The sequence below is a fragment of the Narcine bancroftii genome, chromosome 3 (genome assembly GCF_036971445.1).
Source record: "Narcine bancroftii isolate sNarBan1 chromosome 3, sNarBan1.hap1, whole genome shotgun sequence".
Classification (NCBI taxonomy): domain Eukaryota; kingdom Metazoa; phylum Chordata; class Chondrichthyes; order Torpediniformes; family Narcinidae; genus Narcine; species Narcine bancroftii.
Genome location: NC_091471.1, coordinates 288,494,022 through 288,518,039, shown reverse-complemented (window position 1 = coordinate 288,518,039; position 24,018 = coordinate 288,494,022). Strand labels below are relative to the sequence as shown.

The 24,018-nt window shown below is 40.5% G+C and overlaps 1 protein-coding gene across 4 annotated transcripts in view; it reads left to right on the top strand.

Annotated features, from left to right (window-relative positions):
• The window catches only part of dpp9 (dipeptidyl-peptidase 9), an 84,548-nt gene that overhangs the window by 42,989 nt on the left and 17,541 nt on the right, over nt 1–24,018 (top strand). For all 4 annotated transcript variants that reach the window (XM_069928538.1, XM_069928540.1, XM_069928541.1 and 1 more), the window contains 7 exons: nt 633–733; nt 5,790–5,967; nt 7,180–7,339; nt 9,438–9,517; nt 12,001–12,153; nt 16,588–16,723; nt 22,119–22,264. In XM_069928538.1, the coding sequence (XP_069784639.1) occupies nt 633–733; nt 5,790–5,967; nt 7,180–7,339; nt 9,438–9,517; nt 12,001–12,153; nt 16,588–16,723; nt 22,119–22,264 (954 nt within the window). The remainder of the gene's footprint in view (nt 1–632; nt 734–5,789; nt 5,968–7,179; nt 7,340–9,437; nt 9,518–12,000; nt 12,154–16,587; nt 16,724–22,118; nt 22,265–24,018) is intronic.

Below are 24,018 nucleotides of genomic sequence, written 5' to 3'. Positions count from 1 at the left end.
TTGTCTGTTAGGTCCCTCATTCTGGTTGTCTCTGTACCTGGCTTCATTCTTACTAAATTCTGAAGCAGAAGCCCAGTTCACTCGACAATTAAATATATATATTTTTAAGACACCTCCCTCGTAACAGAAATTATTCTCGTGAACTTTGATTTCCTCCAAGCTGAATACATTCTCCCTTATTAAGGAGCCATCAAGTTTGGACTCATTGAAGCTTTGTACAGCTGCAGCAGAATTTCCCTACTTTTTCAAAATGCATTTGATATGAGAGAGTTAATTGTCATAGACACAATATTTAGATGCACCAAGATTCTTACATGCTGCCACCTGGCAAGTACACCAATTTGTTTTCAAATAAATGACCACAATATATTTTCCTGTAGGGTCATCTCATTTAAATAAAGATTTTGCTTTTCTGTTCTTCCCACTATACTCTCTGACCTTCATTTATGCATATAGCCTTTTGTGCATTCTCGGGTTCCTTTTCACAACTTCTTTTCTCACCTGCCTTTGTATTAGCTACAAACTAATGACTTTGAGGGAGGGAATCCCAGTTGAAATATGTCTTGTGGGTTTTATTCCCTGGATTCTGTTTGTAACTTTAATTGTAATGCATTGTTTTCTTCCTTTGGTAGATTGTGAGTACACAGGACAAAGAGCTGGTGCAGCCGTTTGAGATTCTTTTTCCTGGGATTGAGTACATAGCTCGGGCGGGATGGACAAAAGATGGACACTTGTAAGTTTCCTCCCTTCTGGGTTGCTTAGTAATTGATTTTCAAAGAAAATATAATGGTCGCCTAATGTAATAGAAGATTCTAAATCGGCTGGAGTAGCAACTTTTGTAATACAGGTTTACAGGTTACTTGTGGTGTCCTACAGGAACTGAAGATATGAATTTAGCTGCAACTATTCCCAAATTTTAGTCAATGAAAATTTGTTCAGATATGCTTGTTACTTTCTTTGCTTCCCTTTTTTTTAAATTCCCAATGAAAATCAAGGTACAACTTTATAAATCTTTGGTTAGCCCATGGCTGGAGTATTGTGTTCAATTCTAGCCACTCTGCTCTGGAAAGGATGTGATTGTACTGCCAAAGACGCAGAGGAGATTCACCAGCCTCTTTACTGAGGTAGATCATTTTAGTTACAAGAGGAGACTGGTTAGGTTGGGTTTGTTATTCTTGGAGTAGAGGAAACTGAACAGGGACCTAACAACTTTTTGAGGGCTGAAATGGTGAGAAATTTTACCCCATGACAGAAGGATCTAAAATCAGAGAGCATGCGTTTAAAGTGAGATATCAGACGGGTTACTGGGAATTTGTGGAAAATTTCCTCCCCTCAGTGGGTGATCGCAAGCTGGATGTACTTTCTGCGAAGGTGGCACTGAAAGCACTGAAAGCTCCAAGGCATGGAATGCAGCAGACCAGGGTCCAGTGGATGGGATTAGATTAAATGGGAAATTAATGGTCCCTATGGGTATGGTGGACCTAAGGATGTGTTTCTGTGCTGTGTGCCATTTTCAAGTTGTTTATATATGTGTCAAGGTTAGTATTTACTGTCCATAACTGTTGAAATATATACCTTGAATTGCAACAAACAATGTCATGCACAAAATGAGGATTTTGTAGTAACTGTGTCTCAGTGCGAAATGAAGAATGAGAAAATGATCAGATGTAGTCGAGTTGAAGTTCAATAAAAGTCATTTACTCAGTCACCTGCAGCTATTGAAAGCCCTCGCTTTCCAAATGACGTTATCACATTGTGACATCGTGCTGTCACTCGAAACCTCCCGAACCGGTTCGATTAAGCCTCTGTGAGCTGCTACATGGACCCTCCACATCCCCCTGAACTGGCGATAGGAGGCTGAACCACTGGTGTCATTACTGCCCCCTGCTCTTGGCTGATCGTCCACACCTTCACATCAGGGTCATGGCGAGGACTGATCAAGGTCGAGATGAGTAATCGTAAATGTCTCTGGAAGCCCTCAATGTCACAGTAGCCATTAGTGACGACTGGCCATGGCATTTTCCCAGAAAATGCAAGGGGGTCGGCAGCAGTGAGGTACAGAACCCCAGTGTTGATGGTATAAACACCAGATGATTGTCACGGAGTGATATTTGTCCGGGAGAACATGCGCCTGGGCCTTTGGATGTGAGACAGCACTAATTTCTGTGGGCCTTGCGCCTTGCTGTTTACGCGCGCCACAGAATGTCTGCATGGGCGGCTGCTCTTCGAGGATTATCAAAGTCCTCATCAGCCAGCATGAGACAGCTATCTCCTGGCATATGGTCTAAAAACAACTGCTTGAAGGGCAAGCAAGGCCTATGACCATCTGCCAGTGCCAACATGTCGTTCATTAGCTCCAAAGGGGCACGGTTCCCCAGGCCATCAATTATGGAGGAGTCGTGCAGTTTGCTTGCGTCATGAGAGACCGTAAATCCAGAGAAAGAAGTCATTAAGGGCTTTGTACTTGCCAAGAGCTGGTGGCTCCAGAAGGAAATCCACTACTTGACCGGCCATGTCCTCGTCGAAGGCACTTTGTCGCCAGTACTTAGTGGCGTCCACTTCTATCGTGTGAACGTGGAACTGTGGCTCAGCCTGCCTGAACCAAACTTCAGGTTGAGTGGTCCAAACGACAGACAGTTTAACCAAAATTGCTGTGTTGTCCTTGTTGGGTCCAAAATCCATTTGGGCCTGTCGGGGTCACCAATGTAGTAACTGTGTCGCAGTGCGAAATGAAGAACAAGAAAATGACCAGATGTAATTGCGTGAAAGTTCAATAAAAGTCATTTACTCAAACAATCACGTGAACTTTTGAAAACCCCGTGCGTTCCAAATGACGTCATCGCATTGTGATGTCATGACGTCACTCAGACCTCCTGAGCCAGTTCGATTAGCCTCCAGTGAGCCGCTACAGATTCATTAATCACCTGGAAGTGATAAATTCAAATAATTTTCCCAGTCACTCTTGATCTTAACTAGGAAAACTGTTCTCAAATCTATCAAATCACTATAATTAATTGATATTGCACCTCTCTGGGAAAATTAAAAGATAAAAAGTGAATCAAGAATGTTTGTTTCAGAAATCCATGGAAAATCAGAGAGCTTGGACTGAACAAAATGTCTGACGTGTGGATATCTGAAAAAAAATTATTGGGTAATTTAAATTTTGCTCTCAATCGTTCAAAAGAAGCAAAATAATCATGAATAAAAAGATCTTTAAAATTATTAATTCCCAGTCTGCACCAGTCTCTAAAACTACACCTGGCAAAGAAGGTAAAAATAAAATGATTATTTATAATAGGCTGGCTAGAGAAAAACTATTGAATCCAACAAAATTTCTAAATTGTGCTCATATTCTCAACCTACGTCAAATTTTCAGGATACTTGTTAATATATAAAAAAAAGATAAAAAGGGCCTGAGGACTGCCTACATGGATTTTTTTTTAAGTTATCTCGCTTCTATTCAGGTATTGATCGATTATGTGATAAATATAAAATTCTTGAGGCTTCTAAACGAGGCCTTGCCCTAGATTAGAAAATTTTTGGAAAAATTACTTTAAAACTTTATCAACCACTTTTAAGGTCAAATTGGAACCATGTCCCTTAATTGCTCTATTTGGATTTTCTCAGAAAGAGGAAAGACTACTGACTTCTCTCAGAAGTGAATTTTAGCTTTTGCCTCGTTGATAGCTAGATGGATAGAAAGCATTTCACCTACTTCTACTTAATAGTTACGGGAGATTATACCCTTCCTAAGTTTAGAAAAATTTCAGAAATAATGTTAAAAGTATAAATTTGAACTTTCATAAGATGCAGGGCCCATTCATGGAGTATTTCCAAAATTTAACAAATTGGGGGTGTTTGGATGCTCCTGTGAACAGCACTGTCTGGTTTCCAAATGTCACTCTTTGTTTCCTATTTGATAGGCAAATTTGCCTGGTTTAGAGGGAGGGGTTTTAGTTATTAGGCTTTATTTTTTTCCTTTTTTCTTTTTTATCTTCTTTGGCTTGGCTTCGCGGACGAAAATTTATGGAAGGGGTAAATGTCCACGTCAGCTGCAGGCTCGTTTGTGGCTAATATTTTGATATAATAGGTTTGATTGGGAAGGTGCTCACAATTTGTACTATGTATGATCAAGGTTTTATTTGCCTTATATTCCATCTCATATATTGAATCTTTTTTTTAAATTAAACTCAGATATTTTAAAATAATTCACGGTTCAGAGCTAATTTGGACGGTAAATGCTAGTTGAAAGTAAATGACATTAGGATAGATAAATAGATAGGAAGGGTTTCAAAGGACATGGGTCAAAGGCAGGCAAATGGGACTAACCCAGAATTGCACCTTGGTCAGCATGAGCAAGTTGGGCTGAAGGATCTGTTCTGTGCTTTCTGGCTTCCTGCCGATATGGCAGTTGCCTTAGGGAAGGTGGTGGTGAACAATCCTCTTGATTTGCTGCACACATTGTGATAAAATTATTCCCAAAATGCTGGCAAGTGATAACTCTGGATTCTGGCCTGTTGGCAATATAGGAATGGCTAATCATGTCTGACTTGGAGGTGGCAACATTCCCACTCTTTTACTTTTAAGCAGAAAGTTCTGTCCAGGTGGTCTTGGAGGGTTGGCTGCTGCTTTTACTGTAGAGAGCCCTCACTCCAGCCTCCATGCTCTGGTGAACAAGGGGATGAATCCTTAAGATGGTGATGGAAGGGGGGCTTTGGAAAATTAGGAAGCCAGTCTTCCAGTTCTAGTATACTTGTAGCTGGTTGAGTTAAATTAGCTGCAGACAGTTCACAAAGTCGCTGGAAATACCGAAGAAGATGGTGTTTCCGAGCAATATCTGAACTGCCATTTCTTCACTGAGTTGTGAAATTCTAGATCTTCTTCAATAACTCTGAAGTAAACTTCAACTACTTGGGTGGGCTTTAAACCAGCTGGTTCTTGAACAATATATACCAAAATCACGGTTAGCGTAAGGGTTAGCGCAACGCTGTTCAGAGCCAGTGATCAGGACCAGGGTTTGAATCTTGTACTGTCTGTCAGGAGTTTGTACATCTTCCCTATGAGCGTGGGTTTCTCCAGGTGCTCCGGTTGTCCTCCCACCTTTCAAAATGTATAGAGGTTGTAGATTGATTGGGCAGCACAGACTCGTGGGCTGAAAGGGCCTGTCTAAATTCAAAATATACCAATTAAGTATTGACTATATAGTGAAATTGACCAAGCATTAAAAAAAATGTGGACCAATGTAATTTAAGTCTACTCTCAAAGTTTAAAAAAAATACTATGATATTCTGTTATGCACATGGGGTCCTTTAGGAGATGAGTGATTCATATCTAATTTTCTGAAACAGTTTGAGTTCCTTAAGTGCAAGTTAGCATCTCCTTTCAAGAGTAAATTTAAAAGGAGATTTAATGCAAATTCTATCAACATAGCATTGCTTTTTCCCAGCCCAAAAAAAAGACCCAACTTGGCCAACACAGTGGTTTTGCCCATGACTAAAATTATGGCCTTTGAATCTGCTGTCAGATGAAGTATTTTGAAGAAAGGGAAGCGTGGTTTCCAAGGCCCACATTGTCCATTATTTGTATTCTTAACCAACAGTCTCTTCAGGTACTTCACAGACTGCCTCTTAGACGCCACAGTGTACAATCATGAACAGAATAGAAATGACCTTTTACCTTCAATCTACCACCTCTCACTTGATGCCTAATGCTTATTCCAATCACAGACTCACTGGACAGCCTGAATTGCAGTAATGAATAACTTGTCTCTTCTTGCTCCTTTGTCACAGTGCCTGGGCAGTGTTACTAGATCGACCTCAACAAAGACTCCATTTAGTTTTGATTCCAACGTTATTATTTATTCCGGTGACCAAGGATGAAAGCGAACGGATTAAGTTTGTAGAGGCTGTGCCAGAAAATATTCATCCACATATTATTTATGAAGAAATATCTGATATTTGGATAAATGTAAGTCCAAAAGTTCCTGAAGAATATAATCTACCTTTTTGAACTTGGTATGTTCGTGTTAGAGCATGAGATGCTTTCTGAAAAAGTCCTTCAGCACTGAATAATTGAGCATTCATAGTTTTCTCTGATCCATACCAGCTAAGAACTGAATATAATCTAATGATAATTTTATATGGGGTCCAGCTAGTGGATGTATGGATGTGGAGTTCAAAGAATTATTTGTGTACTTACAAATTTTTACAGATGGAAAGAGGGTGGCCAATTAAACGAACACAAACCTAATTAAATAATCCTGCAAACAAGCAATTGCTGATTCTCTTCTAAAATATGTTAGAAATGAACAACAAATGTTGAAAGGGGTTTTCATGCATGTAAAAGGGTTTGGCTTTTGATTATTGAAAATTCACGAAAGTCTCCAGGCACAGTTGTCCAGTTAGCAATAATATTGTTCAATATTGTCAGTCTCCTCAACGTAATTTATAATTACTTGGGGGAAAAAAAATCCTCTGTTAATACCACAAATGCCATTTGGAAGAGAAAATTTGAGGAGGAATTGAGAGTTCAACTTGAAAAATTGAAGATGAAAGTGATCTAGGTCTTCTGAATGAGTCATGAAGTAAGGAACCTACTTAATCCAGCGTGAGAGGGAGAATGAAGGACCTCAGATTTAAAAGTCACTTGGCAGCAAGGATAATGATAAAAGAGATGCACTGCTCTTGCTTGTTGACTCAAGATACGGCAAGAGCTTTTGGTTAAAATTTTCAGCTCCGTTTAAAAAAAAAAAATGGCGCGGTCAGTGTAGCAGTTAGCGCAGTACTGTTACAGCACCAGGGACCTGGGTTCAAATCCGGGTTTGTACGTTCTTCCTGTGTCTTCTGTGTGCTCCAATTTCCTCCCATGCTTCAAAATATTATCCAGGGTTGGGTAGCATGGGCATGTAGGTTGAATGGGTGTGTAACCATGTTGTATATCTAAATTAAATGTTCAATACTCAGTGCTGGAGGATCAACAATTATTGTTACAATTCTTCTCCACCACACTCAGTCCTCTCCCCTCTTGATGGCATTTGATGATCAGGAAGTACATGCAGAATCTTCAGTGATTGCATGAATAATTGAGTAAAATCTTCAATGAGCGGTTGTACATTGTATTGTCTTTAATTATTACCATGTGTGCTAAGCTAATTAATTGTCATTTCCCACTTTCTCCAAGGTCCATGACATATTTTACCCTTTTGTACAAACTAGAGAAGATGAAATAACTTTTATCTGGGCAAATGAATCACAGACTGGGTTTTGTCATTTATATAGAATAACATCAATTTTAAAACAAGGCTGCTACCAGTGGGCAAAGCAATTCAATCCAAGTGTGGGTGAGTTACTGCTCTTTGCTTTTAACTATTTGTCTGGTGGAAAGACCAAAATTAATTCATATGATCACAAATTTAAATATGATAGGCATGTATTTTAAATATTGCAGTGTGAAACAGTTTTTAAAAAAGTTTTAGTTTAATGCATTTTGAACCAGGTGTCTAAGTTTAAAATGGCAATGTCTCACATTTAAAAATTTCTCCTTGATTCTTCTCTCATTCTTCAGATCAAATTTGTAGGTATGGGAACTTGCATGGGCCCAAACCATTGCCAGTCTTTTTGTTGAATAATCCTCAATTTTTCTCCAACTCTGGTCCCCTCCCTCAGTTCTGTTTCCAGTAAATTGATGACTGTATTGATGCTATTTTCTGTACTTTTATAGAACTCAAATGTTTTATCAGTTTCTGCCAATTCTACACTGCCTTCACCTTCACAGTCCATTTATAACTCTTCCCTTTCTTGGTGTCTCTGTCTCCATCATGGGAGAAAAATTAATGACAAGCATCCACTACAAACCCACTGCTACCACAACAATATATCATTTCTCCCTGCCTCCAGCAGGGACTTGATTTCATGCTCTTAGTTGCCCGGTGCCTTTTGTGAGATTGTACAGACAGCTATTTGAGATATTTTCCTTTTATCATATTTTACAAAACTCTCAAATTGTATCTTGTTTATTTCTTCCACCTCTACTTCCATTAGAATCCCTCCCCCCAATTCCATGGGCCAGGGCAAAAATAGTGTTCACCTGGCCATCATGTTCTACCACCTCAGCAGCTACATGCAACAGAGATTACCCTTTACCATTTCTACTACAAAGGACTTGCAACAGGTTATGGGCTTTTGGAGAAGCCTCATGTGAACCTGATATGGAGACTGAGATTCATGAGGGTGCCAATGGGAAACAGAGGCCCAAAGAGGCTCTGTCATTAATAGCTTCCTATTCATAGCAGAGGTTCAAAATTAGGAGCTCAGGTTCACCATTGGAATGGACAGGATGCTGCTCAGCAGGAGAGAATACAGGGATGCAGGAGGCAAATCCTCTGGTACTCAGCATCTCCGAAAAAATCTTTTTTGCTTCTCTTTCTCTTAGTGGTGGGGCTCTGAGCCAGTGGCACCTCTGGATGTACCTTTATGGCAAACAAAAGTAAATAAATTGCTTGTTATGTATGTGACAATAGAGGCATCTAGAGATCCCAGCTTTTTAAAAAGAACTTAAAATACTGCCTTCAAAAAGCAAAATGTTGCAAAGGCCAGAAATCGAAAATAACACAAAAACATGTCAGATTAATTTCGATAGCGTCTATGCGGCATTTTGATTGTATGTCCTTTTGAGTAAGGGTATCTTCAATAAGGACATAAAACATGAAGCAGGTGATAACCACTCAATGCCTCAAATCTATTTTCATCTTTACCCTTAGAGCAGAGATTTCCTAGGAACCGTGGCACTCACTAGTCTCTTTGAAATATATGTCCTGATATAATTTAAGTATCAGATTTGTATCAATTAGACATTGGACAACTCTATCGAAATCTGCAAAACCAAGCAGCTCAAGGCATTTATCTCTTTGTACATTATTTTCTCTTGGTCTCGTTTCAACTCTATGGGCGCACACTGACTGGAATAAGACAAATTGAAAGGGTCGGGGGCCAGAAGTTGGAAAATAATTTTTATTCCTAATAAAAGAGAGTCCTTTGAATTCTGAGCTGGGAATTGGTCCAATGTGTCAATTACTAATTCAAGCATAAAAATGGCTCTTTTTTGTCTGAGCATCCACTATCCATAAAACAGGATTTTAATGCAGAGCCAGGTGCCATTACCGCGTGTATGCTGAGACTTTAAAATGTTTTATGGATTGTCCATTTTGTAATTAGTCTCATGTGTTCTGGCAAGTGAGCATACAAAACCTGATTTTTGTATTTTTCCAAGATTTTTTTATGCTCGAGTGCCTTGTATTTTATTTTATCTCAGATTAAAAGCACTGCAGTTCATTGGTTGCCAGGGCAACGTCTTTTACATTTTTACTCTTCGCTGGCTACTTGGTGTAATTTTACTTATTGTGCCATTTCTTTGACTAAATATTCCCTTATTATTTTCAGATGATTTTAAATGTCGAGTTAAAGAGGAGGTTGCACTAACTAGTGGTGAATGGGAGGTGCTCGCAAGACATGGCTCAAGGGTAAGCCTGCACTGGATGGGTTGTGAAAACCAGTGACTTTACTAATGGGACTGATAGCAAGGTAGTGAATTAGTTATAGTTATATACTGAGTTGCATCATAATTAGACTTAATTCTGAAATATTTTCTCCATATGCTGATGCTCTTCATTCATTTGCTCAAGTAACATTATATGGGCACAAAAAAATGGCGATACTGTCAGATCTGCTGCACCCAGCAGTGTGCTGGTGCGGACATGCAGGGAGACAGCCCACCCCCCGCGAGGTCCATCCACCCAGTAGGACTGCAGTTGGCTCCATACTGGCGTTAAATGGCCTGCCAAAGGAGCCAACGGTAGTTTATTTTAAAATCCTCAGGGTCTGGGCCAAGATGGTAGCGCCTATGTATGGCAGTAACCGCAAAGGGTTGCAGACTCCAGGGAAGCAGAAGACTGGTGCAGGGCACCAGAAAATGGGGGAAACCACCCCTCCCTCCCCCCATCAGAAGAGGAGAAACAGGAGACAACCCGCAAGATGGTGACCATGGATGGCAAAGCAATGAGTAGCTCTGAGGCTGAAGGTGGCAGGCTGTTTGTGACTTGAGGGGAGGAACTCATGCGGGGTGCTGGCAAATCCGGTCAAAGGACTCTCACTAGGCTGCAGACTGCTGAAGACTGGTTGAAGGCATGCCAGGCATTGGAACCACGATGGAAGAGGGTGCTAAAGACACTAAGGGCTTCCTGATTGTGTCGGAGCTCAAGTTACTGATGATTTGGGCTGAAGGCTTTGTGGCTGCGAAGACTGGGAGTACTGGAGGCAAATCCATGGACCTTTAGTGATTCTGGGTAGACTCTATTTTACTTTGACTGTAAGGAGTGCTGGGCAATTTTTGTTGATGGTAAATCTTTGTCTGCCATACCGTAGACTCAAGAAAATCACATTTTCTGTTTTATTATATGTCAATAAAAGAATCTTGAAATAGCCAGCAGAAAAAACTGTGTTGTCCGTTCCAGCTGAGAAAATTATTTAATCTCATCTCTAACTCGTGGTTTATAGTCGTAGGTTACATTTTATCAAGTGCTTATCCAGTGTTTTTTAAATGTACTGTCAACCTTGCAAACAGTGAAAAGATTAAAAACAATCAACTCTTTTGTCTTTTAAACTATGCTGCCAAGTATTGTCTGCAAAGCTAAGTTAAATAGGGTTTTCCAATTCCCAGTATCTAGAAATTTTTTTGTTTAACACTTCTTCATCTTTGCTAATGAATGAATTCGAGCCAGTCACGCAAAATTACTTGCCTTTTCCTCTGGCATTATTCTTGTAAAGCTCTTTTATACCACCTTTTTGCAGTCATATTACCTTTCTACAATGTTATCAAAATTACTGATACATTAGCAATCAAGCTAAAGCCGACCTGGTATTCTGTTTCAGCATAACCTTTCAGTTCTTGTGTACATTGTCTTGGCTAAAGGCAATAATCCATATATTTTGTAACCTACCTTCCCTACAGGCCTCCGAGATCTGTGTATATGCAGCTTAACATCTGTTTCTCTACATTTGTCTTGTACACTTCCCAAGTTTGAATTCCATTACCCATTTTTCTGCACATCTTATTTATCAATTTTCCTGCCGTCTGCAGTTTTTTCCCTCAGTATTGATCACATGGCCAATTGTTATCATCTACAAGCTGCTTAATCATTTGTTCAGTATATCTGAACAAATTGGTGTGTACCACAGAAATCATCTCCTTTCTTTGAACTCTAGCACCCCATGGCAAAAGGCCTTCCAGGCACTAAAACCCCAATCAGTATCCTTTACTGCTTGCCATTGATTCGGCTTTCCAATTTAAAGTCCAAGATAATATTTTAAAGAGCTACAATTTTAGACAGAAATATCCATCCTACTTGCATATAGCATACTATGTGCTTCCTGCATTCAATTATTTTTTTTAAATCTTTCAAGATTTTTCTTCTCAACTTGAAAGGATTGAGAGTTTGCGTCAATAGCTCCAGTCACTTTGTTAACGAGAGAGTTGGTGGTAGCTGTTGACAGCCTTCTCTCTGAGTGAACTTGAATCTATCATTGAAATGTCATTTCTTTCAGCAAGTATTGCTGGATGATGACCCAGAATTGGGTATTATTTGTCAGTGAACCTTGATTACAAATAATTGAATCAAGAACCCATTGCATCCAAGCATAGTTCTTCTTTTACTTGAAATTAGCAATACATGAGCAACATTGTGGTCAAGAGTGCAGAGAAGTATCAAACAAATGTTCACATGGCGTTTGCTCCTTTTTTTTCTTGAACTATAGAATGATAGAATCCAAACCAATGCAGATTTATTGGGCAAGAAGAAAGGAGGGCTTGAACCAGGAATACCACAACATTAGAAATACTGTGCAAATTTTTACTGTGATAAACTAAAGACATTGCTGGTTTTAAACTCTGTTTATAGCCTTTGATGCTTTAACCTTTGACACTATTTGTGCCTCTTCCAATTTCTAGATCTGGGTGAATGAAGCCACCAAGTTAGTTTATTTCCAAGCCACTAAGGACACTGCTTTAGAACATCATCTCTATGTGGTAAATTATGAATCTCCAGGGGAAATAGTTCAGCTAACAAAAGCTGGCTTCTCACATAGCTGCTCGTTGAGTCAGGTGCGTGTTTTCACTTCTGAATTCTGGGGAAATGGTGTAGAAAGTTGAAATGATTGTTTTTCAACAAATAGCAAAAAAAAAGAGATGAGATCAGTTAATTAAATCATGGGGAGGGATAAAAAGCAAGGACTGAAGAGTTCTTTGATTTGAAAAACACACTAGGGCCTGAAATCATGTTATTCACTAACCAGCTCTGAAAGCTTAATGTACCTATAAACATTTAAGTTATTAACGAGTTAAATATCTTGCTTTTAAAATATAATTTAGTACCAATAAATTATTTAAATACAATATTGCACAGTACAATTTCAAACTTGCATATGTTGCTGTTGATCATTGCCTTCCAAAAGTTCATTTATAATACTGCTTCTGTTCACTGTTTTCTGATCCACTTCCTCTTTACAGCAGTGGTGATCCCAATGAGGTGCCTCCTCACTTAAAGTGGTCTGTTTTATATTTCGCAGTCCTGCATTATTGGTCTATGTAAAATTGTCACCAACTTGATGTAAAAAAAAATGATGAGGGCTTGAGTGATTCTCCATGATTCTGAGATCATTTGTTCTATTACAAGACGACACAGTCGTTTTCTTAAAGCTGGTCACATTGTCAATGGTCACTCGGATAAAATCATTCCTGCCTATTTAAAAGAAACATAGAATGAGTTGTTCAAGCAACGTTTCTCAAATTTATTTACTTAACTTTTTTTTCCCCTTTGAAATAGCCTGGTTTTTTGGTTATAAATATTCTTCACTCTATAAAGGATTACAAGTAGGTAGTTTTGTAATCCAGACAGATCATGTATGTTGATAAATATTGATTTTTATGCCTTGGCAATTAACAAAACTACCCAACTTTAAATATTTTCCTCCCAACCAGCAGCATTACTAGTTCTCTACAGGAGCATGTTCCGTGAGTGCTCTGTCTTCAACTGGATCCTCACTGGAGAAAATTGTTGCCCTTTCATTGTATTGTAAACACCGTGATTAGGTTATTGCATGTCCAGTGAGTTCATGAATAGTCAATGCGACGAGTTGTTATATTTGAACTACCATTACAGCAAGATACAGTGCTCATCCAGTTTTCCAGCTAAGGCCTAGACAGTGTTTTGCATAATTATAAGGTCCACTCTTTTATTTTCTTGCTCCTTGCATTAATGCCTAATGTACCAATGGCTTTCCATAATTATTAATTATACCTCCAATTTGTTCAACTTTTTCACTGTTAGTAATTTCTCATTGTTTAAAAAAAATATAATTCAGATACATTTAAAAACTTTTTAAAAATTTTTCACACTGTGAACCATATCAATTAAAATACATACAAACATTTCCCTCTTAAATATACACAGTGGCATTTTCTCCCCCATTCCCCCCCCCTACCTTCCCTCCCCATTAAACGTTCAACATATACAATACAATAAACCCATTAAACAATGTCATCACACAATGAAAACAAGCGTCATACCCACACTCCTGTTCGGCTCCGAATCATGGGTCCTCTACCGGCACCACCTACGGCTCCTAGAACGCTTCCACCAGCGTTGTCTCCGCTCCATCCTCAACATCCATTGGAGCGCTCACACCCCTAACGTCGAGGTACTCGAGATGGCAGAGGTCGACAGCATCGAGTCCACGCTGCTGAAGATCCAGCTGCGCTGGATGGGTCACGTCACCAGAATGGAGGACCATCGCCTTCCCAAGATTGTATTATATGGCGAGCTCTCCACTGGCCACCGTGACAGAGGTGCACCAAAGAAAAGGTACAAGGACTGCCTAAAGAAATCTCTTGGTGCCTGCCACATTGACCACCGCCAGTGGGCTGATAACGCCTCAAACCGTGCATCTTGGCGCCTCACAGGTTGGCGGGCAGCAGCCTCCTTTGAAGAAGACCGCAGAGCCCACCTCACTGACAAAAGGCAAAGGAGGAAAAACCCAACACCCAACCCCAACCAACCAATTTTCCCTTGCAACCGCTGCAATCGTGTCTGCCTGTCCCGCATCGGACTGGTCAGCCACAAACGAGCCTGCAGCTGACGTGGACTTTTTACCCCCTCCATAAATCTTCGTCCGCGAAGCCAAGCCAAAGAAAGAAAGAAGAAGAAAAAAAGGTGTAATCTCAGGCTCTCTTCTGATTTCCAAGTTGACATTATACATTTTTCTGCTACAGCTAAGGCTATCATAATAAATCTTTTTTGCGCTTCATCCAGTTTGAGGCCTAATTCTTTACTTCTTAGAAGAAAGATCTCTGGATTTTTTGGTATGTTGCTTTTTGTGATTTTATTTAATACCTGATTTAGATCTTCCCAAAACTTTTTCACTTTCTCACATGCCCAAATTGCATGTACTGTTGTTCCCATTTCCTATTTTAGCGAAAACATCTATCTGATAATGTTGGATCCCATTTTTTAAACTTTTGGGGCGTGATATATAACAAGTGTAACCAATTATACTATGTATCATGCGTCACCTTGTGTTTATTATATTCTACATAGTTCCAGAGCATAACTTTTCCCATATTAATTTTTTTATCTTTATGTTTAAAACTTTCTCCCACTTTTGTTTGGTTTATAGCTTATTTCATCACTTTCCTTCTCTTACAGATTGATGTACATATTTGTTATAAATCTTTTTATTATCATTGTTTCTGTAATCACGTATTCAAAGCTGCTTCCTTCTGGTAATCTCAGTCTGCTTCCCAATTTGTCCTTTAAGTAGGCTTTCAGTTGATGGTATGCAAACATTGTACCATGAGTTATTCCATATTTGTACTTCATTTGTTCAAATGTTAATAAATTATTTCCCAAAAAGCAATTTTCTATACTTTTAATTCCTTTTCTCTTCCCATTCTCTAAAGGAAAGGTTATCTATTGTAAAAGGGATTAGTTGATTTTGCGTCAATAATAATTTTGGTAGTTGGTAATTTTTTTTTCCTTTCTAAGTGAATCTTCTTCCATATATTGAGTAAATGATGCAGCTGGTGAGCTTTTATATTGCACCCAGCTTTTCATCCCACTTATAAAGTATATGTTCCGGTACCTTCTCCCCTATTTTATCTAGCTCTATCTTAGTCCAATCTAGTTTTTCCCTTCTCTGATAAAAATCTGATAAATACCTTAATTGTGCTGTTCTATAATAATTTTTAAAGTTTGGTAACTGCAAACCACCTTGTTTGTACCGCTCTGTTAATTTATCTAACGCTATCCTCAGTTTCCCCCCTTTCCATAAGAATTTCCCTATTATCCTCTTTAGTTCATTGAAGAATTTCACTGTTAAGGGAATTGGTAACGATTGAAATAAGTATTGTATCCTTGGGAAGACATTCATTTTAATGCAATTTACCCTCCCTATCAATGTTAGTGAGATACATTTAAAAACTTGAGCTAAAGGTAAAGAGGCTCACACTTGCTTGCACTGTCCTGGCTTTGCTCTTTAAATAATCCATAAATATACATATGCAAGTCCTATTCCATCTAACTTTCTGCTCAACCTATATCGTGTTGCAAACATGGTTAGATATGTGAGATATGTGATTCTTTATTCAATCAAGTTCTTAGTTTTTAAAAAAAAGCCCTATGCACTTGAGCATTTTGTGAGAACAAACTAATTCCTTATCTAAACCAATTGCTGTCTTCCATTCATTACATGCTTATGTTATGTATAACTCTGCCAAATGCCTCCTGTCTTATTTATAAAGACTGAGGTGAATTTTCAAAAAAAAAAGCTTTGTGGACACATCTTGCCCTTTACAGATCTATGCTAGCTTCTTCTGATCAGTTCATATTTGTTTAATCTGCTTCTAAAAATGATTCTAATAGCCTCACCAGAACTGTTAGATCATTTGGCATGTATTGTTCCCTTAAGTAATGAAGACATTTTCTGATTTGACAGTTGTGGGAAGGGGGGTGCTGAGATGGATCCACGAGTCATGGAGAGTGTGTCAACAATCTCACCACTCACTCTTCTGGGCAGATAACAGCAGGTTCCTGAGATTTGTCTGTAATTTTCTTTCACCATTTTGTGGCTAAGTTTGTTATATTCAAAACATTCCCTCTGCTTGATGCATCTTTAATTTTCCATGGATACCAGTGATATTGTTCCAAGTTTATTTGTAGTATGGCTATTTCAGAACTTGCATGAAGGTGATGGCATTTTGATTCACTCTATGGCTTGAAATTAAAAAGACGATTCATGATTCTTATTATTGACTTGTCCTCCGTAACCTTACAGTTGTCAGTCAGAATAAAAATAATCTGTCTTCTTGAGCTGTATAGAAGGAAGAATGAAGGGTGGAAACATATTCCCATCTTTTTTTTTAAAAACTGCTAATTTTGAGATCTTTAGATCTGCAGACACCTGAGATACTCATTCAAATTTTAGAAGTCTTGGTTTATAAACCTGACACTCATCTTGAATGCATCTCTTAAATTTTCCTCAGAACTTTGACATGTTCATCAGCCATTACAGTAATGTCAGCACACCTCCTTGTGTCCATGTCTACAAACTGACAGGCCCTGAAGAAGACCACCTGCACAAAGAGCCAGAATTCTGTGCCAGTATGATGGAAGCTGCGGGTGAGTGTTTGGAAGGAAATAGTGTCAGCTTTTCTTAAGTCAATGTGTAACAATTTTTCAAATGGCTTATGTAATCAAAAGAGAGATCATTCAATTCTAGGCTTGTTGCCCTGTATTAGCAGGCATAATCTTCACCAAGATGACAACTTGAATGCTCCCAAGTTGCTTTCTGCTGCTATTGACTAAGTAAAGTTTGGTGGAGATAGTTTAGAAGAGGATAGAGGGGTGCAGCCCAGATTTCCTATTAGTGGCTTCTTCCTGCATCTGGTTGGATAGCCAGTTAGGACAGGACTGGGAGGATCATTGTGGGTTTCAGGATTAGCTGTCACAAAAATATGCATTTAAAAAAAAACCAGTCAGGTCAAGGGAATTCTGGAGATGGTCTGGTTCCCATGGATCTTCATTCCAGCAAGAAATCAATGGGAAGCAAAGGGTCCTCAACCTGAAACTTTACTCTGCTTCTCTTCCCATGGATACAGTCTGACCAATTTCCAGCAGTTTCTGTTTTTATTTTATTTTATACATATGCAGATGATCTGACTAGTAATAACGGTGTTTGGGAGGTACAGTGATGTGGCTTCACGGAGCCACTATCTCAGTACTAGAGACCCTGGTTCAATCCAGATCTCAGGTGTTTTCTATATGGAATTTGCACACTCTCTGAGACCACATGGATTTTCTGAGTCTTCAGTTTCCTCTTGTGGCCCAAAGGCATGCAAGTTGATGAGAATGAAAATGAGATTAATTTTGGATGAGTGTAAATGGGTAGTCAATGCCCGACGCAGACTTAGTGGGCCATAAGGCTTATTTCTGTGTTGTAAATCTCTATGATGTGAAAACTAGTGGAGATGTAAATAATGAAGTTGGTTGTCTAAAGATAACACCACAAAGTAAATCAGATGAAAAGTTGGGTGGAACACATTGAAGCTTTCATTTAAACTAATCCTCCTTTGCACCCCATAACCACATTCTCATTGTCTACCCCCACCCTCCAAGCTTCACACACACACCAGTCCACAGTGTCCAATCAGCCTAACGGTTCATATGACATTGGGATGTGGGAGGAAACACAAGTACACGGGGGAACCCACGCAGAGACAATGTCCAAATCCCATACAACAGCATGAAATCAGCATCAAACCTAGAACACCACAGCTCTGAGGCAGTAGCTGCACCACTTGTGCTGGCTCCCAGTGGCATGAACAAAAGTGCCTTTCAAGGAAATCCAAAAGCTGTAGATGCTGGAAACCTGGAATAAAACTCCGATAGCTCAGTGGTTGAGGCTCCAGTAGCTGTGGTTAGAGCACTGCCCTTGTAAACCAGAAGTTGCGAGTTCATTCCTCGTTGGGGCCTCATTTCTGTGGGGGGGTGGGGGCACTGGATAAAGTGGCGACTCTCTGTCTTCCTTATGGTAGACAAAGTTAAAGAATTTCATGCGTGTTACATTCTAAATGTAGCATTACATGACATTAATCTTTTATACCTTAATCAACTTTCTTTGTCCATAGGTGTTGCCAGACCTAATTAGTTCGTCCATTTTATATCAGTGCCCGCAATTTGTTGGTCTGGCCTTGAATCAGTAACTCTGGCCACCACTCGTCTCTGAGGCAACTTGACAAATCCTTCCAAAATGGGAGCAGCAAAGGTTCTCATTCTCCCCTCTTGATCCCTCCCTGATGCCCTCCAACACCAAACATATAGAAATGGACCAACAATACCCACCACAGCAAGCAAATATTCCCACTTGTGCTGCAAAAATTGAGTTTTGACACAAAAATCGGAAAGGCAGAAACAGGCACAGGAGGCAGTTCCACAAGTTCAAATTTTATGATGTGCTAATTCAAATAGGCTTGAAGAATAGAGACATTCTTAAATCTTTTTAATTGGAGGCCTCCACTATATAGGCCACTCCCCTGTCTGTCTATCTCATTTCGTCCATCTCTCTACCCTCTTCACTCTCCATTCTGAGAACTCCCCCCCTCTCCATTATCACTTTCCAGCTCTCTCTGCTTCTGCCCTCTCATGCATATCCACTTAAGACCTCCTGCCTGTGGGGTGCGTTCCTTCCTTTGCCTCACCCTCCTCCTTTGTATTCAGATGCCTGTCTGCTTTTTGCTCATACCTGGAGGAAGGCACAGGCCCACAAAGTTGGTTATGCATTTTTTGCTGCATAAATAACGTTGCGTGACCTTCTGAGTTTTTCCAGCACTTTTATGTATCACTGAGTCTGCAGATTTACTTGTTTAGCAGCCACTATTATGTTGTTGGTCTCAGAGATCTAGTAGCATAAATCAAAGTTACAAGCAAGTGTTCAATTACGAAGGTATAATGCATTTTGTTGTAAACGATTGGTCATCCAGGAGTAAGAATGTTGTCACAAACATATATGGTTGTGTGAAGACTGTTCCTGGAGAACTGTGCATAGTTTTGATCTCCTTATCCCAGGAAAGATGAACTTGGAAGCGATTTTAGGAAAATTCATTTGACTTATTTCTGAAGTGAAAGGGAAGCTCCATGAAGGTACATTGAGAAGAATGGTTTTTTATTCTCACATTTAAAATTAAAAAGAGGAAAATGTAATATTCTGAAGGTGTTTGAGAGTGTGGCTGCTTAGAAAATGTTTCTCCTGGAAAGAAATGTAGCAATAGCCAAGTCTTGCCCCAAGGCTATTTTAGGACTAATTTTGGAAGCATTTATTCAAAGATCTCTTTACATAGAGTGATGTTTGTACTACCATCATTGAGTACATTTAAGATTGCAATAGACAAATACATGAAATCTGAAGGGAATTAGGCAAAAGATTATACTACTGTTTGGCCTTGTTAAGTGTTAAAGAAGGCTTAAGGAGGCTACCTGGGCTTCTCCACTCATATATCTAGATGTGAGATGCAACCCATTCCAGATTAAGTACTGGATCCACTGGCGCTAAATATGCTGCGATGGCACTTGCCCCATCAAGCAAACTGGCGGGTGAACGGCAAGGGCAGCTTAAAGGCCAACGACCCCAAAATGGTGGTGGCCTTGCTGCACAGCCAACAGACAGGGATAGCGCACGGGGAAGAAGGGCATTGTTTTGCAGAAAAGTTCCTGCGCACGGGATACCTGCTTTTGTTATGCATCTTGTGACATGGCGGGGGGGGGGGGTGGGCGGGCATGGCAGGAACAGTGCAAGTATAAAAGTTGGGCCTGAGCCTTAATGAAACTCAGAATTTAACTTGACTACACTATGTGAATACACTTTGGAATAGCACACAGCTGCAATTGGTGACCCCAATGGTTTAGACGGCATCTAAATCCAGCAATGAGTGAACAGGCAGCAGTCAACACGGTCGCTCTCAAGCTGCCAACCTTATGGACAAATCAACTACGTATGTGGTTTGACCAGGCTGAGGCACAGTTCCAGATCCAGCAGATCCCACCCGGTACTACCACATGGTGAGCATCCTGGACCAGGACACAGCAGGCCAGGTAGCTAACTTCATCCAGGACCCCCCATGGGAAGGCGTGTACACCGCCTTCAAGTTCTTGCTGATCGGCCCGCCAGCAATGACACCTGTCTTACGTATCAGAGTACTCCACAGATGTAAGGCACGTCTCTGGCAAGGACAACATGGTGGCCGACGCACTGTCCAGGCAAAGTATCCACGTGTTATCAAGGGGGGTGGACTTTGTGGCACTGCCAGAGGTACAGCAGAAGGATGAGAAGATGCACCAATACAGGACTGCCATATCGGGACTGCAGCTCCAGGACCTCCCAGTTGGCACAGGTGACACCGCCCTCCTGTGCGACGTGGCCACCGGTCAGGTCAGACCCATCGTCCTGGCGACTTAGAGATGACATTTTCTATTCCATCCACAAACTGGCTCACCCATCCATCAGGACCACGGTCCGACCAGTGACCAGCAAATACGTGTGGCATGGATTGCAGAAACAGGTCAGCGGGTGGGCGAAGGCGTGCATGCAGTGCCAAACACCCAAGCAGCACTCCAAGACCCCACCTCAGCATTTCGAGCCCACAGAACGAAGGCTCAACCACATCCACAAGGACATAGTAGGACCCTTGCTGGTATCCCAGGGTTTCAACTATCTATTCATGATGGTCAACTGCTTCACCAGGTGGCCAGAAGCAGTCCCGCTGGCAGACACATCCACAACCTCATGCGCCAGGGCCTTCATCTCATCCTGGGTGCACGGTTCGGGTTACCGTCGCACATCGCATCCGACAGAGGGGCCCAGTTCACCTCCAGTCTGTGGTCCGACCTCACCAGCCTGTAGGGTGCCAGCTGCATGACACAGCTTACCACCCACAGTCCAAAAGATTGTAGAATGCTTCCACAGGTACTTCAAAACAGCGCTCATGACCAGACTCCTTGTCCTCAACACCTCTTCAGCCAAACTTGTCTCTGGAACTCCACTGGTGATCCCAGGAGAATTCGTACTATCCCCAGGCAGACAGTAGGACAACTCTGCAGCATTCCTCAGCAGGCTAAGCTGGCCCCGATTCCACCTTCCAGGCACGGACAAGGGGGGACCAACATACTCAAATACTTACAGGACTGTGAGTATGTTTTCATTCGCAGGGATCCACGTCGTCCTCTGCTTCAAAGGCCATAAGGGTCTGTTCTGGGTCATCTGTAACAATGGGGCCACGTTCTAGCTGGACGTCAGAGGCAAGACAGAAGTCTTCACCACAGACAGGCTGAAGCCAGCACAGCTGGACCTGATGTGCCCGGTCGAGGCACCAGCACCATGCTAAAGAGGCAGACCACCAAAGGCTGCAGAGTTTTTGCCTCTGGGCACCAAGGGCAATAACAAAGACAGTACTGCCAGTTCTTTTGGGAGGGGCGTCATGTGGTGGCCCACCACGGCGGTAATCAAGCAGCACTGGCCCTAACAAGCGAACCGCTGGGTGAAAGGCTGCGCAGCGAACAGACAGGGAAGAAGGGCATTGTTATGCAGGAAAGTACCTGCATGTGGGAAACTCACTTTTGTCATGCATGTTGTGACGTCAGCCAAGGGGGGCCACGGAGGGAACAGTGCAAGTATAAAAGTCAGGCCTGAGCCCTAATAAAACTCAGAGCTTAACCTGACTACACTACATGTATCTCTTCTTTCTTGTCGCATGTGGCGACGTGCAATTCTTAATTTTGTCTGATATCCACACTGTGTGTTTCTGAGATAGACCACAGATTCATGTTGAAAAATAGAAAACCAAGCTGTCATTTGTCAGAATAGGAACACTAATTTTACCCTATCTAAGATCTGAAGTTTGGTATTTGATTGGGGGAGTTTTGAACAATGCTGACTGACACCAGTGATGTTGATAAATAAAACAGAATAAAACTTTGATAAACTGTTACATGTTAGAGTAAGTTTTAACTTTTCTCTTCAAAGGTTGTCCCCCTGATTACGTGCCACCTGAAATGTTTAGCTTCCAAAGTAAATCTGGATTTGAGCTATATGGGATGCTTTATAAACCTCACAACCTGCAGCCAGCCCACAAGCACCCCACAGTCCTTTTTGTTTATGGAGGGCCACAGGTAAGGCGATGGCAAGACTTTATTTGGAATTGTAGTAGCTAGGATTTTTAAATTAATCATTTTATTAAAAAAATATAAGTGCAAAGTATTAAGAAAACCAAGGAATGTTTTCTGAAATCAATTTCAGAAATGGTATAAGTTTGTCATTCTCTTTGCTGCCACAGTTGATATTTATTTGTCATAACTTTTTTTTAAGGTGGTCTTGAACCCGTCAGACCGTTTTGTACATGTACTTACATATTATTAGGTAGGATGTTCCAGGCTTTGGAATATGATGATTGAACAGTGATTTATATACCCACATTAGATAGATATTTGAAAGTTTTTTTTTTAATCATTCACTCCTGGAATGATTTCTTGCATTCATTATGCATTAATCTAAAATGATTAAACTCTAGAGATGAAAGCAGGTCGAACAAAGGTCATACCAGGGAGACAATTCTGCTGCCAAACTAACCTCTGAAGTACCAGCTAGTCTGATAAGATTGAACGAGGAAAGTGAATGCCACTGCATTTGATTCTCCATACCGTTTGGAGCAGGGAAAGAATTATCTTCAACCTAATAAACCCACAGCTAGAACTTGAGTGGAAATGGCAGTTTCCGTTGGACAAATAACTAGCATTTTCCGATGTTTGTTTTTGATCTAGTGTTTTTATGTATTTGTGGGAATTCCACGGACCAATCATCCAGTGAACACTTTGGGCCTAAGCATCTACATGACGGTTTGGATTTGTACAATGTCACAGATTAGTGATTAGAGCCGTGACACTTCCTCGTTGGGTTCCTCCAGCATTTCTGTGTTTTTATATTTCCTTGTATGAATGGTCCTCATTGGCTCTTGTGGTGCCTCTGGGATTTCCATATCCGTTGTGGAAAGATTTCACTTTAATGTGTTTCCATTCTGTCTCTCGTGCCCATTAAGCTTTCTGATCAGAAGGATTAATTTGAGGAAAGTTTGCCAACTGTGCTTGGCAATTTCCATCCCATTTCAATGATAAGTTTCTGATGATCTTTCCCCCAACTCATGCTTCACTACTCACCCCCCTCCCTGCCTCCTCACCCTCTGCACATCACAGCTGGGTGAGGTAAAGATGGTGCAGAAAAGGTGGGATAAACATGGGTTTCACCAATGCTTTTATTGACTATTTATCAATCCACCCTAATCTGGTGTACACACATTTCATTATATGTTTACAAAATATCCTGGTTCTGGCACTTGAGTTCATTTAAAATTTATGAGCAAGAAAACCCAATCAATTTCAGGGGCAGGGGAGTTTTCACTGAATTTTTTTAAGTAGCTGGAAAAATTTTAACAAGTTATCCGTATGGAATGAATTTAAAGAATATTTCAGTTCACTGGGCTTCTGAGCATTGTAGCTTATATTTTGGATCTGCAAACATGGAGCTCGACTTTTATTATTTTATTGGTGAACGCGAAGAAGTAATTTCCTTTCTAGTATTGATATTTAAATGGGCTTTTGATTTTTAAATAAAAATCCATGAAGGAACTTGATCAAAATCTATTAAAGGAAACGTAGAGTTAGTGAAATCCTGTATGACTCTAAATTATGCCAATGTGATCATTCCTACCCTGTAATACTCCTTTCCCCAACCTCTCCTGTCCTGAGATCTGAGATTTACAATAATTTCAGTGGGTATTTAATTGTTGGTATAAAAATATACTGACTACAATAATGAAACGTTTGCAGTTGATTAGTTAAGTTGGCTAAAAGTGTGATCACAGCCTGTGAAG